Source organism: Aulonocara sp. 'chitande type north' Nkhata Bay, linkage group LG7, assembly GCF_057382095.1.
Source record: "Aulonocara sp. 'chitande type north' Nkhata Bay isolate Kocher_YH1m ecotype deep benthic linkage group LG7, A_spYH_male_GT1.1, whole genome shotgun sequence".
NCBI lineage: Eukaryota > Metazoa > Chordata > Actinopteri > Cichliformes > Cichlidae > Aulonocara > Aulonocara sp. 'chitande type north' Nkhata Bay.
This window is the reverse complement of record NC_141350.1, coordinates 17,854,919-17,870,489: the sequence shown is the minus strand read 5'-3', so window position 1 is coordinate 17,870,489 and position 15,571 is coordinate 17,854,919. Positions and strand designations below refer to the sequence as shown.

Genomic DNA, 15,571 nt, shown 5'->3' with positions numbered 1-15,571 from the left:
GCAAAATAGACACAAAAAAATTAAAGTTAAACTGACATGAAAGTAGATTTTTCTCTTATTGTGAAGCAATCTTATCATCTTTTGTTATGCAAGCAAACAGACTGAACTGCTTTCGTCTCCCTGCTGTCACGCAAGACGGGATTTTGATGACACTGATACTCAAGTTGTGTACTCTCCATTCTTTTGCTCTTTTTGCCCTTTTCTCTTAGTATAAACAAAAAGGAGAATTAGCCGGATCTCTTGAGGCCACTGCACTCCCACTCTTAACCAGTTTAAAAGGACTTCAAGAAAAAGAAAAAAAGCCTTCCCTGAAATGTCACGGGCACAGTATTGGTCAAAAGTGTAGATCTGAGGGTCCTGGTTTGAGACAGGAGGAATGGTGGGACTGTTTTACTGTACCTCAGCTGTGGTTTCATTTGTATGTTTATCTGGCTTTACACAAGCATGGGGCAAATTTCATGGGGAAATGAATGTTGCTGTGTTTTTGTAAGGCTGACTAATCCTGCTGCCGTTTCAGTGTCGTGCCTTACTTCCATTATCCCTTTTCAACATAGCAAAACTGTCAACCTGACTCAAAGTCACCGACTGGATTCAGTGTTAGGCCAGTGAGCACACAATCAGTTGGAATAGATCAGTTCATCTCAGAGTTGCATGGAAAAATGCAACCGCCATCCAGTGCCACCTCACAAATGTTTTTTCTCTCCTCTTTCTTCCTTTGTTTCTTTCAAATACAATACTGAACAAATCGGCAAGCTCTTGTCTGCAGGAATGATCAGGATCACTGACCAAGAAAAACTGGCATCTGAGTATTTTACATTACAAAAGTCTCCCTCATTACTGAAAGATTATTTTCATAAAAGCTGCAATCTAGGCTTCGCTTTCCACATTATAATGAAGTGAAACCAGGATTTAATCTTGCATTAGTTATCACCAGTTACATTTACTTGAGGTTTAGATAAGAACAGAGAAAGTTTCCAATTACAACGCCATCTGAAAATCTGAATCAACTTACTACTCAAAATACTAACTTTTAATTTAAGTGAAACAATTGAGAAATAACAAACTTAACAAGAAAGTGACATGCCATCCTTATTCCATAGGGTTTAAAAAGATGTCACTGATGTTGGACAAGAAGGCCTGGCTCGCAGTCTTCGCTCTAATTCATCCCAAAGGTTTTTTTTATCGTGTTGAGGTTAGGACTCTGTGCAGGCCTGTCAAGTTCTTCCACACCAATATTGCTCATCCATGTCTTTATGCACCTTTCTTTGAGCACTGGTGTGCAGTCATGTTGGAACAGGAAGGGGCCAACCCCAAACTGTCACCACAAAGTTGGGAGCATGAAATGTCCAAAAAATGTCTTGGTGCTAAAGCATTAAGAGTTCCTTTCACTAAATTGCAGAGCTCAACTCAACTCAAACTCCACACCATAATCCTCCCTCCACCAAACTTTACACTTAACCCAGTGCAGTCAGACGAGTAGCGTTACCCTGGCAACTACCAAACCAGACTTGGTCAGTTAGACAAGTGTGATTCGTCACTACAGAGAACATGTCTCGCTGCTATAGAGTCCAGTGGCGGCATGCTTTACACCACATCCAGCCCTTTGCATTGTACTCGGTGATGTAAGGCTGTGATGGAGCTGCTTGGCCAGAGAAACCCATTCCATGAAGCTCTCTATGCTCTCTTCTTGAGCTAATCTGAAGGCCACATGAAGTTCTGAGTTATGTACCAATTTAGTCTGCAGAAAGTTGGTGACCTCTGTGCAAGATGCACCTCAGCATCCACTATCACTTTATTCGTTCCACTTTGACATAATACAAATAAATATACTGTAATACCAGTAACAGTTGACTATGGAATACGTTATACACCTATGGCTATGGAAGTGATTGGACCATCTGGATTCAATGATTTAGACTGGTGAGCACTTTTGGCAATATTATACTATCGCCAAAATAAGAAAAGCATTCTTTATATCTCAATAAGCTTTTTGGAGCATTGTCAGACCATGCTTAGATAACATGGGTCATACAGACTTGTGCAGCCCATACCTGTTTATTTATCCTGTCAGTAAAGCAGTAAGATATTAAACAAAATGTAAGTTAGTGTTATAAATTTAAAAAAAAATGGAAAAAAGACGCATCTTGATTAGTCTTAGTTTTGCAGGCCACGCTATATGTACCCATCAAGGATAAAAGATGTATTTCAAACATATTTCTTTTACCCAGACTCATAATGAGAAGGGCTTTGTTTTACCTCCTTTGTCTGAAATGAGAGAACCACTGCTTCAGTAACTTGCAACACATTTTCCATTTTAGCACTACATGTGTGCAATTCTAGGATGGAAAACGTGACAGGCATAACTAAAGGGGCTCAATAAAGTGTCATTAGGCCTGCTTTCCAACCACACAAAGAGGTCTTTGACGAGCCATAACTTCTGCTGGGATGTTTACTAGTCGCCCAGCTGCATTGTCCACACAGACAGAAGACCCATCGCTTTTCCAGCAAAGTGGATTTCCTCTAAAATTGAAAACCATGTTTCATGAACAGCAACCCAGCACTCCAAAGTATTGGAAAATCCATTTGGAAAGAAAAAGAAGCAAACAACCTGTTAAAAAAAAAATAAAAATTAAAAGACATATTAGAAAGGAGTATTTAAACAAAAACAAAAACGACAGAGCTTAAAATAGATGCTGTGTTGCTGCCAGGGGCTGGCAGAGGAGAGTTTTCCACATTAATCAAAAGTGAGTCTGTTGCACTCTGAGCATGCTGCAGGCAATGAGAGAGATACTTTACGTGACCATTACCACGATTAAACCCATCCACCTCCACCAGCAGCCCAAACACAACACAGTCCCTGGCCATAACACAAACTTTCAGGTTACCTTGTGAGCTTACCAAAAACAAGAGCTTAATGTTAGATTTGGAAGCAACGGGCTTAATAAACCTCTGTAGCAGCAAAGTCGCAGAAGCAGTTACAAAACGTGTCCACGCAGTTTAGCTCATCAATTATATACTGACACGGTTGTGAGCAATTACACAAAAACGACACCCAGGCTGGAGAAAACACATTACAAAAACAGGCATTTAACATTTAATCCAAACTGCTGACGACAGAAGTGAGAGTGGGCTTTTTAGTTTTTCTAAAAAGCCATCAGTCGTTCTTCCAGAAAATTAACCAAACCTCATTTTAAGGGAAATGTCAAAACATTGAAATTCCAGCCTTTCCAGTCTTTTCGCTGCAGACTGATCGACTTATTTGAGATCTGAAGAGATACTTGAAGATTGAACCTTGCGGCTTGGAAAATGGAAGTCCGTTTATTTAGGAGATAGACATTAATATATTAATGGCTTGTAAATGCATTAATAAGTGCACTTGCAACTCAATATAAATGTCATTCGGTGATTCTTTTGATAAGTTTCGACACTGGCCTACATTTGTTTTACTCTCTGTAGGTTAAAAGATACAGAGGATGCTATGATTGGCTGAAATGTGCATGAAAGTGATCAAGTCAATGCCTTTGTAAATAAACTTACACAAAATTAAAGTACACACTACACCACTACACAAACATGACAAATAAGCAGGAAGTGTGATGAGAGAATACCTGCTACTGTTTAAGCATTCTTCAGACAGACTGCTATCCCACAGTCAACATTTACTCACAGAATGAACTTGCTGTGGGGTTAAAGCTGAGCAGAAGCAGCAGGTGAAAGACAGCAGGAGGAAACACATCCTTTCTCAACAACACCAGAAGTGTCTTAGTGGATACTACCAGATATTTAACATTTAATAATTCAAAAAGCACGTGCACTGTTGCCTCTGGGCACGTTGGATAAGCACTATATGCTGTGAAGCCTTTTTTTTTTCTTTTTTTTTAATGAATCAGCCACATTTACTGGCCATGTCAGCAGAAGGGCTTAAAGCCTGAATATGACATTGATTGAGAAGCTGTTATGGGCAGTGTGCTTCTCTTACCTGGTGTGCTTTGGTTTGACCCTGTGCCATTTCCTCATTATCTGATATCTTGCTCTCCATGTCAGCAGCTAGGCTGGAGTCACTCTGATTCAGTCAAATAAAACAACACAAACACACATTTAACAACAAAAAAAGTCCCACAGTGTTGTGTGTTTCTCAACTGATAAATGACATTTTTTACACAAAATAGCCTTAGAGAAATCACCTCTCACCTTGCAGTAACCAGCTAACTGTTCTGCAATACTGCGGATGTGCACCAAGTACTGGTTAAGCCTCCTTTGGTACTTGAGTGCGTCGAGTTGAGCCTGGTTCTGCAGAGTTGACACCTGGGCTAAAAGGCACTGCTCCCTCCTGTTCCACCTGAGCCTCGCTATCCGGGCGTCGTGTTCCAAAGTTACGCTTCTCTCCTCCAAAGCATCGGCGACAGTGCGGAGCGCCTCCACACAGCAGTGCTCCCCTTTACTTACGTCCAGACCGGACAGCAGGAGACCGCATCCTCTCTGACAAACACCTTCACCGCGATGTGGCTTTGTTTGCGACTCCATCCCGCCTGGGGTTAAAACTTGGCTCTCTCGGTCCTTCTCCACACCAGCACTCGGGCAATCAGCGCACATAGTTTGCCTGGGCAACTTTTGTACGCGGAACAACGAGCTCGGACGAAGTTATTTCAATTTACAAGTCTGGACACATGAAGGCGTGCGCGCACTGAAAAGTTTGAGCGATCTGGGTTGCTCTCGCTGAGCTGATGGGCTGCGCCACTTTTTTCAGCACATGACAAATGTGAACAGCAAACTTCAACCTCCTGACTTCCTGCTGTTTCTGGACAGGGTCGATATCTCTGTAACTTTTTCTCTTCACAGTCGATATAATGAATTTAATACCAGTTATGTATGATGCGCAATAGTTATTTAATCTTATTTGATTATTTGATTTGTCAATTCGTTATCCTGTCATATATAAGTGAGCCTCATCATCATGTTGGTATTTTATTTTGCGTATTTTCTCTCAGTTTTGTGCAACTTCTCTTAATTGTAATGTGATTTCATGTGTTACTAACCTTTTCCAACAGAGGTCGCTCAATATCCCGCATAGTCTGAAACAATTAACTCTCCCTCCAGCTTTTCAATTAGGCAGTCCAAATGATGATTGCAGTTATCAGTTTGCTCCTCCTCCACTATTAATTTTCTTTGCTTATTAGTACACTACAGTAGTTCTACAATAGTGAAAATAGTCTCAGGGGTGCGATGCACTGGCAATGCAGTTTATAGACAACTACATTAGTCCATGCAGCATGGCATGCAGCAGCCATCTCACACAGCATCACATTTCAGATCTCCCTGCAATGCATTCTGTTTCTAGTCAGCTGTTGCACCGCTTTAAAGTGTGTTTTGTGTTTTCCGAGCTGTGAAAGAACTGCGTAGATTTACAAAGGCAAAAGTGCAATCTGTCCAGGGACTGCACACCTTTCTCCAGAAATGCACGTTTTATTTTTTTTCCCACCACCATTTCAGCAAATGAAATAGTAGCACTTTGTTGTGTAAATCTGTTTTAAAAAAGTGCTGCTACATTTAAATGATTCCTGCTGTGATCTAGAAGAGCAGTAGGACTCCTCTAGAGCACAGCACCAGACTTTAACAATTGCTGTATGTGTGTTTTGTGGAAAGTGTTACACGGCCACCTGTCACAGAGGCCATATGCTTGGACTGATAAGCCATTAAATCATGGCAGAAAAAAAGGTTATCTCTGTCTTTTGTTCTCTCTCTCTCTGATTTCACAGGGGTAAAAAACTGTTAAGAACCGTGGGTGAAACAGCAAGATGGCCAAAACCCCAAAAAGAATTCGACCTAATCCAAGAAAAGAAGTGATAACAATTTACTTTTCATCTGCTCAATACCTGATAGGACACACAACTCCAACAGCTGTTTCTCCTTGAAAAAGTGGAACAGGCCTTATCTGTAATGGAGGCCAGAATGAAACACTATCTCTGATATATTTGGTACCAGCTTTTGTAAAGAAAAGCTTTTTTTTTTCTCTAGATAAAAGGGGGACACACACAGAAACTGACAAGAACATGCCTATACATGACAGATGATGCTTTTGATTCTCTTACTTTATAGAGCATTTTAGAGCTGAAAGTCTGCTATCCTCCTTGTGAAATGCCTGTCCTATAAATAAAGAGTTTGTATTTATCCGTGGTACTTTTACTTGAAAAACGACACTTTTTTTGATGCCATGTTATGGACCTGTAATAGTAAATCATTTCAAATAATCAACTGAAAAGCAGTACAAGTCATTTTTGGGGCATGTTGATGAGCATTCACTGAGCAGCTGCTGCAAGAATGACAAAGAAAAGAGCAGAACAGTATATGAATGTATAGTTAACTACACTTTTATTGTTTCTTGTCCAGCCAATGAGAGGTTTCAGTTTCATCCCTCATATATGCCATTCATGTCCAACGAAGCACTGAATTCCAGGAGGCAGCCAAACATGCTGCCACAGCCACCAATGATACTATCAAATCGCAGCCATTGCATGTACCAGACTGCGGGACCACTTCTGAACTCAAATGAGTGAGATTCCTTTAGTCAGTTTAAGATTTTCTCTCTCGCTTAGCAGCTAACGAACATATTAGTCTAGGATCTACTCCTTCTCTGACGTAAAGGGATGCCACTCAGGTATGGAATGTGTTTCACATGAAGCCGAGAGGCCGAGAAGTCGCTATGATGTGGAAGTGTTGCAAAGTAATGTACCACTTGCTCTCCAATCTCATGCATGTTATAATTTTGAGCCGCTGCTTCTTCCAAAAATGTCAAAGTTCAAGGCATTCATGCATTTGGCAACTCTTTTTTTTTATGTTTTGTGGCATGAAGAAAAGTCAGGAAAAAGCACTTTGTGGTGGACATTGATATCGTCACAATGTAAGAAGCATGACCAACGTCAGTCACACAAGAGAGAAATCAGAGGAACTCAAAATGTACCGTTTGCTCCTCCAGTTGAGAGAAATAAACTCTGAAACTGTCCAACCAGAGCTGGGCGGAGACATACAAATATAATATTAAAAAACAAAAAAAATGACAATGTTTATATATCTCTGATCATATGTTAATAAAAAGACAAAAATGTATTCAGAATAACATCGTGAGCTTTGGATGAGCTCTTACAGCTGACTCGGATGGCTTTGCTTACCTTCTGATTTTTAGAGAATGAAAACAGGTGCTAATGCAATGATCCTGTTAGAAAATATAAAGTAGCCACAGGTAATTCAGACATTGCACAATTATAGGAGGGCATGAGCGTCGCTACCATTCACTCTCACTGTTAATAGGGACTCACACTCAAAGCCATAAATGAGAGATATTAAATGAAACTGATCACATTAAATAAAATGCCAACATTCGTTTACAAAGCACCAGGTGGTACCACTGAGGTCCTAATGATACAGTCAAAACAAAGTAGATTTAGTTTAGATCACGGGCGATGTCTTTCAGTCTCGGTTGAACATCAATCTAAATGTTTCTGCAAAGCCTTCATCACAGTCACACACTGTTCGCCGCAGTTTTACATTTTAAACTTCCTTTAGACGTTGTTGGCACTTCCTGCTGCTGTGGGTTGGTTCCAATGGATTCTGTATTTGGATATAAATGTGCCAGAATCAGAACACTCTGAGCCATTTCAATCGTCTCTTCATCAACATGCGCACAGGTATTAGTAAAGCTTATGTTACGGTTTGGAGGTAAGCAGCAATTGCATGGTTAAACCAATCCACTTCTCTTTAAAAAACCTTGTTATACTAGACAGTAAAACAATATCAATTACTGATTACTTTTCAGCATGGCATCATCTGCTCATTTCTCTACCTGCGTCTGAAAGGATGCAGGCGGTTGAGATTTGATTTGACTGTATCTCGTTAACAGAGGGTGTGCTTAATTTAAGAAAAAAAAATCCACCGAACAGCAAGCCATGAAACACATGAAGATATTTTTTTATAAACTCATACACTTACCCTTCACAGTTACTTGTTTACCTTATATTATGGAATGCACTGTAGGAAGAATTTTCCAGAACGTCACAGACCAAACATACAGCATCTTTATAATAAGAAAGAACAGCGTTGTGATTTAAAATGACCAAACAGCCAGCCTATCAAAAGTGCAGCATTTACACTTCCAGAACGTTTTAAAACAAGTTGCTGTGAAGGATAAGTGCAGTCATTTATATAAGGCATATTTTTAAAGTTGACAGAACTCCTTTGACTCTCCTCCAAAGAGGCCATTTTTGTGGATAAATAAGGAATGTCTTTGTCCTTTTTCCAATTTTTCCATTTCTGTGTCCGTTTCCACAAACGTATTCCAGAGGAAAGAGCCAGAACATGGCATCCCAGATTACAGGGCGGAACTGAAAGATTGTGGAAAGAGGCTTAAAGTCCTTGCAGGAGTCTCCTTCACAGGAAGTGAAGACAAAGATGGCGCTACATTCAGAGGTTCAGGCAGAGGAGAGCCACAAAGAGCAGGGAGAGTACGCTGAGAGACTGGGCGGCCGAGACACCACCACCTGACAGAGAAGGAGAAATGTAGGTATACCTTCATCAATAGCTGGAACCTACAACAACAACAATGAGACTGCACATCACCCCTAACCGTGCCAAGACACTGAGTGTCACTGTTGTGTTTGCAAAATCAGTTTCAACCTGCTAGGTGATCAAACTGTTCATTGTCCATAAACTGTAAGTAATCTTAATGACACCTACCAGTATGCTTTTAATTATATTTTTATATATTTTGTCTTTGTCTTAGTATTTGCTTTCATAAGCCACTGCAACACTTTGGTAACTTGCAAACATAGAAGATGGAACAGGAACGTTATTATTATTGTTGTTATCAACATCTGGAAATACTGAAATACTGTACTCCCCACCAATCCTCAACCATCAAACTCAAGACCATGTTTGGAGTGTGAAGTGTGATATACCCCATCTGTGTGGATAATGCCTTAAATGCCCTTCTATTTGTCAGTGCCCTGCACTTAAAATCCCTCACGGCTGAAATTTCCCGGTCTGTGAAATCACGCTGTCAGGTGGGGTCTGGACTGAATGATAAGGGATAAGGAAAACCACAGGAGGGGTTTCCTCTTCTCATCAAGATCAATTACAGAAGCTTAAGCTCTTCTATGCAGTCGGCCTGCCCCGTCAGTCCATCAGCCAGAGAGAGGATCCAGTCAGCGGGCTATCAAGGCTTTAGTCACGGGCCATCTTAGCTTTCCAATCTAAAGTATATAACCAGAAGTGACAGCTCTGGTCTGGCCCATGGGAACCCTCTAGCTGTGACAAATGATAACCTACTGCATACTCTGAACCTGTAATCCCACCAGAAACTGGCAGGTCAGGAATGAAGTGTGTGTCTTTCCCCACAGGAATATGGATTTTAAATGTCATCAAATTACTTAAGTCTTATTTTTTTCCTGTGAGTGAAACTAAACCTAGGTGGTGATGGAATAGAATTTTCATGGGTGATTAGTTTCATGGAATAAGAGTAATTTAATCTTAAAAGATAACAATTCAAAAGGAATTTGAAGGAATGTTTATCTCTTCTAAATTTGTTCTTTCAGGTATTTTAAGCCACATACGTTCTTCCATTTAAGCACAATCAGACACCATGTTGACAGAATTAAACACAAAAGCCAACTTAGGAAACTAGGGATCTTAAATCAACTCAAAATCACTTTATTACCTGTGATCTGGACTGTGGTCGTAGCCCCATCTCCTCCTTCTGTGTGTGCCCGGACCTCCACCACATAGTTCCCATTTGGAGGTAGGGGAAGATCAATGTTTCGCTTGTAGGTGTTGTACAGAGTGCCTGTGGTTTGGCCCTCTGGCCTGTATAGTACCTGCGTATGCACATATGTTTAATGCATATTAATAAATAACGAAAAGGGTCTCAGCAGCTATTTTTTTTATTTAAGAGATGAAACAAGAATGATGAAAAGATGAAACTCACTCGGTACCCTTCTATTGAGGACTCATTAGCCATCGGTTCCACTTGTTCCCAGGCAATATTTATTGACTGGCCCTTCACTTTTTTAGCTATTATTTTGGGGGCTCGGTCTGGTGCTGGTGAAGTTAAAACAAAGCAATCATGAATATGTTTATTTTTAAATGGCTCAAATCTTGTGTGCAGAATGCACTGTTCTTACAGACACAACACTGAACTGTTTTCCAAGCACTTCTCTGTTAGTTAATGATAAACTACTGTAAAGAGCAACATACGGGGTTTCTTGGTTAGGACCCGGAAGTGGTGGCTGGGTGGCCCATATCCTGCAGAGTTGTAGCCTCGAACCTCAATAATGTACTCTGTGTAAGGTCTCAGGTTTTCTAGTTTAGTGTGGTTCTCCCTGCTAGACACGGCAATCGTCTCGGCCTGCCCTTCACTTTGACCAGATTCCCAGTACTTCACCTGGGAAACAAAGACGCATGGGTGAGACTGCAAGGATACCATCTTGGTTTCAAAGCGCTCTGTACAAGTGAAAACCTTATTAAATGTAAGTATCAGTTTAACAGTTTTTGAGAAATGCTGGAGAAAAGCACGTCTTTATATTTAAAGCAATATGTTTGTATGGATGTTTGCTTTTATGGAGTTAAATTGATTGTGGTTTTCCTTAGAGGTGCTTAAAGTAAGTTTGCAGTCACAAATGGAGGTGTTTGAATCAGCTAAAGTGATGACTACTACTGTGATCAAGCCTCATAAAAGTTTCTACTGACCTGGTATCCATCTAAATTATTATATGAGAGGGGCATCCAGGACACAGTGACAGCTTTGGCAGAGAGAGCTCTGGCTTCAACAACTGCAGGAGCTTCAGATGGAGCTAAAAAGAAACCCAGAGAACAGATTTATATTCACTACAAGACCCATGTTTTAAGGATGTCAAAAAATTACATTCATTGTTTTCTTTTTTTAATCAAACACAAAGCAATCCAAAATTTTTAAATATTTAGTTTAACATACACAGACTTACTATACTAAACATTAGCTTATATTTCTTCATACGTATCTATTGGTTTCTTTTGCTTTTTGTTCTCTCAGTGGCATTTCTCTTAATCCGCCATCAGACACTATTCCACGACTTATGGAACATTTAAACCCTGTGTGTAGTCTTTTCTTGCCAGGAAACTGTCCTAAAATGCTAAACTGCCATGCTGTCGCCACGTTGTAAACAGAGGCAAACTCTGAGGAAGATGGTTTGTATGCATGCGCAACCAGCCTGCACGCAACTATGGTCACAGATTTGCCCGGCGACGGCTCACTTTGAAGGCGTAACCGTAAAAATCATACACCCCCACCAGGCAACCGTTTCCTGATTGTGTTACCATGGCAGCAGGAGCATCTCTGTCACCCATCATGCTTGAGTTTCTAGTGGTTATCTCAACTGCTTGTCAGTGGAAGCTAATAACTTGCTAAATGCTTTGCATCTTTGGGTGAGTTATCAGCTTTCTGGTTCATGCTACGTAGATCATAATAATCCCCCAACAAGGAAACCGAGAAGAGAAGGGGGGACGATGGGTTCACTTTCAAGGGGTATTAATATTTCTCATTATTATACATGAGAGCTAATATTAAAAGGATCCTACTTCACAGTGGCGCACTGACTAGCAGGACTGAGCAATCCCTCATTCTCTGACACTAATAAAACAGAACCAGGTTGATCTGCGATGCTGTTTTGAGATCACTTTAGCACATTTTTCCCTGTTACAGATGAGAGGGCTGAATCTCTTAACCGCTCACCGTCTTGTGCAGAATAGATGATGGCTGTTAGGCTGTAGGGTCCTTCTCCCTGGACGTTAAACGCTTTGACTTTGACTTGAAACTCTGTCAAAGGTGGGATGTCAGAGGCTTTGTGGATGTAACGCCTGGCCTGGGGATCGGCTACTGCCACCCGTTTCCACTCTTGCTCATCTTGGGGCTTGAAGGCCACAATGTAGCCAAAATTAGGCCCATAGTAGTACTCTGGCTTCACAGGCTGTTGACAAAATGAATAATAAATTGAGAAATGGCATTTGGCAAATGTTTTATTTAACACATGTCACTCTTGACCAGCTTTTATAGCAAAGTAAAAAATAGCCTAACTTAAAAAAAATCAAATTTCACAAATCAGATGATATTTAAATAGAATTTAATACAGTGACTGCACTGTGTAAGGCACCTGTTTTATATACAGCAACGACACAATTAGCTCATCCTTCTCTATCATTACACCTCATTTCCTTTGTGGACACCGTGTCTTTGTCATCGCACATGCACTGCAAGATAAACATATCATCTCGTCCTCCAGCTGCTCTGGAATTGAACGGTCATGCTGCAGCCAAGAAAAATACAATTTAGCCATAGCTAATTTATCAACGGCTGCAGCAGAGAAGCAACACACCATGAATTAGTTCAGTCGCTGAGTTGTTTTTTTGTTCACGATAGCGATCGTTTTATCATTCCCGTCTTCTCTACTGCATGATCTGTGGTACGCTCGTTGTTCTGATTAACAAAGCAATTGAAAACCTATCATTGTGCTTTATTAATTACCAGTTTAAAAATTCTGCATTACTTATCTTAAGTGTAATTGGCCTTTTTTCGAATTTGCACTACTGTCCATGTACATCTCAGAAGTTGCTCTAGTTATATTTATATCTATATTATATATCGCCGTACATCTCTGTTACTGTATTTGCACTACTGCCGCTTTTTATAGATGCCCTGGAGTGTCCTTTTATCTTTTCTCATTTCTTCTTTTATACTACAGTGAGAAAGAAACAATAAGCTCTCCTGTATGTGCTGCACATGTGGTGAATAATAAACAACACAATAAAATCTTTGGATCTTTTCTTGGGCTTAATTTGAAGAAGTGACACATCTTTAAGAGCCTAAAAAAGATTCAGCTGAAGCATTTAAGACTACGAGGACCTGAATAACTGAAATTCTGAGCAGACATCTGCATTATCTGGTCTTTCTGTGCCCTTTTTCAAACTCATTTTAATAATTTGTTGGATTTCTGAAACACTGACCACATGGCTTCCCACTCACTTTTAAATGTAAATCTAAATGTCAGTGTGACTATTACAAATTGAACTAAAAACGAAACATCTTTTAGCAAGTTTTCATATATAAACATGTAACCCATCTTCCCACTTTACCCAGTGGAAAGTCCCAACCTACCGTCCATGTGATGGTCAGTTCTCTGCTAGCCCCTCCACCCCCGCCAACATCTGAGGGCGCCACCACAGGAACTACAATGAGACGGCAACAGCAAAACTCTGAGCCCACATTGCTATGAATCCACGCAAACAAAGCCAAACCACACAGGCTGTAACCTAGCCCTGCCAATGTTGCTCTAACATCCTTCCTCTTCAAATGCGGTATCAGTGTCTTCTCCTGTGCCAAACGCAACACCTAAATGTCCACGTGGGAACGTTGCCATTCAGGGAGCCAGAGAGAGGGACAAGTTCTTCTGTTTGCCTTGAGTCTAGTAGCTCACTTTCAACTTGTGATTATTTTTTCAAGAGAGGTTACTGTAAGTCTGTGATTCCCATTTTATAATTGAATTTCAGTATACAGTTTCACCAAAGTGCTCATTTGTGGAGGTTTGTGTGGTGAGTTTACTGCACTAGAAAGCGCGGCATGATGGGATTTATGCTGACTCATTTCTCCAGTGATACTTAACGTAAGTAAACAGTGCAATAATAGAATGATGATGAATAAATAACAGAACGGAAAGCTGGACTGTAGTACCACATCTCTTTTTTTCCCTTCCACTTCTTGACCTATTAAGTTGCTCCGATTCTTTATTCCTTCTTATATTTAGATGTCCAAAGTCAAAAAACAATCTTACCTGCTTCCAGCGTTTTAACAATAGGCGATGGGTTGCTTGGGTCTCCTGTTCCCAGAGTGTTAGTAGCAATGACCCTGAACTCATAGTCTGTCCAGGGAATCAAGTCCACCACTGTGGTCATCTCGGCGTTCCCCTCTACATTAACAGGAACTATAGAAAGACAAGTTCATTTTAGTGCTATTGCTCTCTACGGTTGAATATTATATGCCGGTTGTATCCTTAAAACAAACGTGCAGTTCTATTTTGGGAACCCATCCTATGTTTTAATTCACCGAAGCATAACTAAAGTATATTTAAGCCATCTGTAAGAGACATTAACCACCTTGTAGGCCTATAGTATCATTGTGTGGCATGACCACAAATATTACAACACCAGATCCAGCTCAGCATTACGGTAGCAGTGTTTATTTTACCAACAAGCACGCTCGAGCTCTTACATGTAGTGGCATTCTTCCAGACATCGTTTGAGAACTGGTCCTTGTACTGGATGATATATTTGGAGATCGGACTGTGGTTGTCTGCACCACGGCTCCACTGCATCGTTACACTTTTGTCTGTTTTTTCTATTATTCGCACCCCACCTGGAGCACCAGGAGGACCTGGGCAAAGAGAAGAATAACAAGAAGGCTTAAATTATTGTTAGAAGGGAGGCAAACATAAATGTGGCTGCAGGAATCCCTACAAATGCTCACTTTGACTTTTTCCTCAAGCGGTCAATAAGTCTCCTACATGCAAACTGGAAAGAAACTCAGTTTAGACCCTGAGCTGTTTAAAAACTTTACAAACTTTCAAGATGTCTAATGTTAGGTGCATATGAAATACTGCACATCAAAGCCGTTACATTTCCCTATTTTTAAGAGTTTTATTTAAAAGACATCAGCAAAGACTGATGGATTAAGGCATTAGAGCTTAGAAGCCCATTGACATACATGAACTAAAGCTTAAGCAAAAGCTCTACAATCCGGTGTTTCTCTTGGTCCTAATGCTCCTCTTGATTCTTCCTTTGGAACTTAAAAAAATGGCTTAATAGAAAACCCAGACTGTGTCAGGGTTAGACTCCCAACCCACAGCATCAGAAATCAGCCAGAATTTACTTTTTTCCAAATCATGAATGTGAGCCGAGAGAACTAAGGCGATTAGAGAGCCAAAAGCCGGACAGGCCTTAAGCTTACCCTCGCCTCCAAGAGTCAGGAGAGAAGGCTTAGTTGTTACAATCTAATGTAAGGAATAAAACACTGCACTTTAGCTTTTTACAGTTTGGAGCCCATATGGAGGAGTCCTTGAGTACAATCCAGAGTTTAACAAAGTCTGTAAATAGTTTTCCTCGTTCACAGCAACACTTCAACATTGCTCCAAGACTCCTAACATTACTCTGTTTACACGCACGCATACATTCACATGAAAACAGCTCCGCAGCCTATCTTTAATCCCTGCTAATAACAGGCTACAGGTGCAGAGCTGTGTTTTGAGCTTGGACACTCTCCTCAAGCAGATCTGCTTCCTCATCTGCCATGATAAATGGCTGTCTTTCATCTCTCCCTCGTTGCGCCCCAGGCTGCTGGCATTTGGCACTCCATTAGGAGCAGCCCCGGACCTGTGCTTTGGTTACACTCTGGGAAACGTCACAGTCAGCCGCTGTGCGTTCACCTGGCCATCTGTCAACACCTGCTCTGAAAGCAACAGCAGCAGCAGCACACCCAAGACACACCAGGGATCACTGGCAA

At 40.7% G+C, this 15,571-nt stretch overlaps 2 protein-coding genes across 4 annotated transcripts in view; both read right to left on the bottom strand.

The window, feature by feature from the left end:
* LOC147324965 (PDZ domain-containing RING finger protein 4) overlaps positions 1-5,195 on the bottom strand; it is a 122,437-nt gene extending 117,242 nt beyond the window's left edge. The window contains exons 1-2 of the mRNA XM_086299192.1: positions 4,192-5,195; positions 3,980-4,063 (exon numbers count right to left, since the gene is read on the bottom strand). Coding sequence (XP_086155318.1) covers positions 3,980-4,063; positions 4,192-4,593 — 486 coding nt within the window. The 5' untranslated portion in view covers positions 4,594-5,195. The remainder of the gene's footprint in view (positions 1-3,979; positions 4,064-4,191) is intronic.
* Positions 5,196-6,737: 1,542 nt separating this feature from the next.
* The window catches only part of cntn1a (contactin 1a), a 66,757-nt gene continuing 57,923 nt past the window's right edge, over positions 6,738-15,571 (bottom strand). For all 3 annotated transcript variants that reach the window (XM_086299188.1, XM_086299189.1, XM_086299190.1), the window contains exons 16-24: positions 14,285-14,446; positions 13,848-13,997; positions 13,175-13,245; positions 11,756-11,990; positions 10,735-10,838; positions 10,243-10,429; positions 9,974-10,086; positions 9,707-9,863; positions 6,738-8,531 (exon numbers count right to left, since the gene is read on the bottom strand). In XM_086299188.1, coding sequence (XP_086155314.1) covers positions 8,455-8,531; positions 9,707-9,863; positions 9,974-10,086; positions 10,243-10,429; positions 10,735-10,838; positions 11,756-11,990; positions 13,175-13,245; positions 13,848-13,997; positions 14,285-14,446 — 1,256 coding nt within the window. In that variant the 3' untranslated portion in view covers positions 6,738-8,454. The remainder of the gene's footprint in view (positions 8,532-9,706; positions 9,864-9,973; positions 10,087-10,242; positions 10,430-10,734; positions 10,839-11,755; positions 11,991-13,174; positions 13,246-13,847; positions 13,998-14,284; positions 14,447-15,571) is intronic.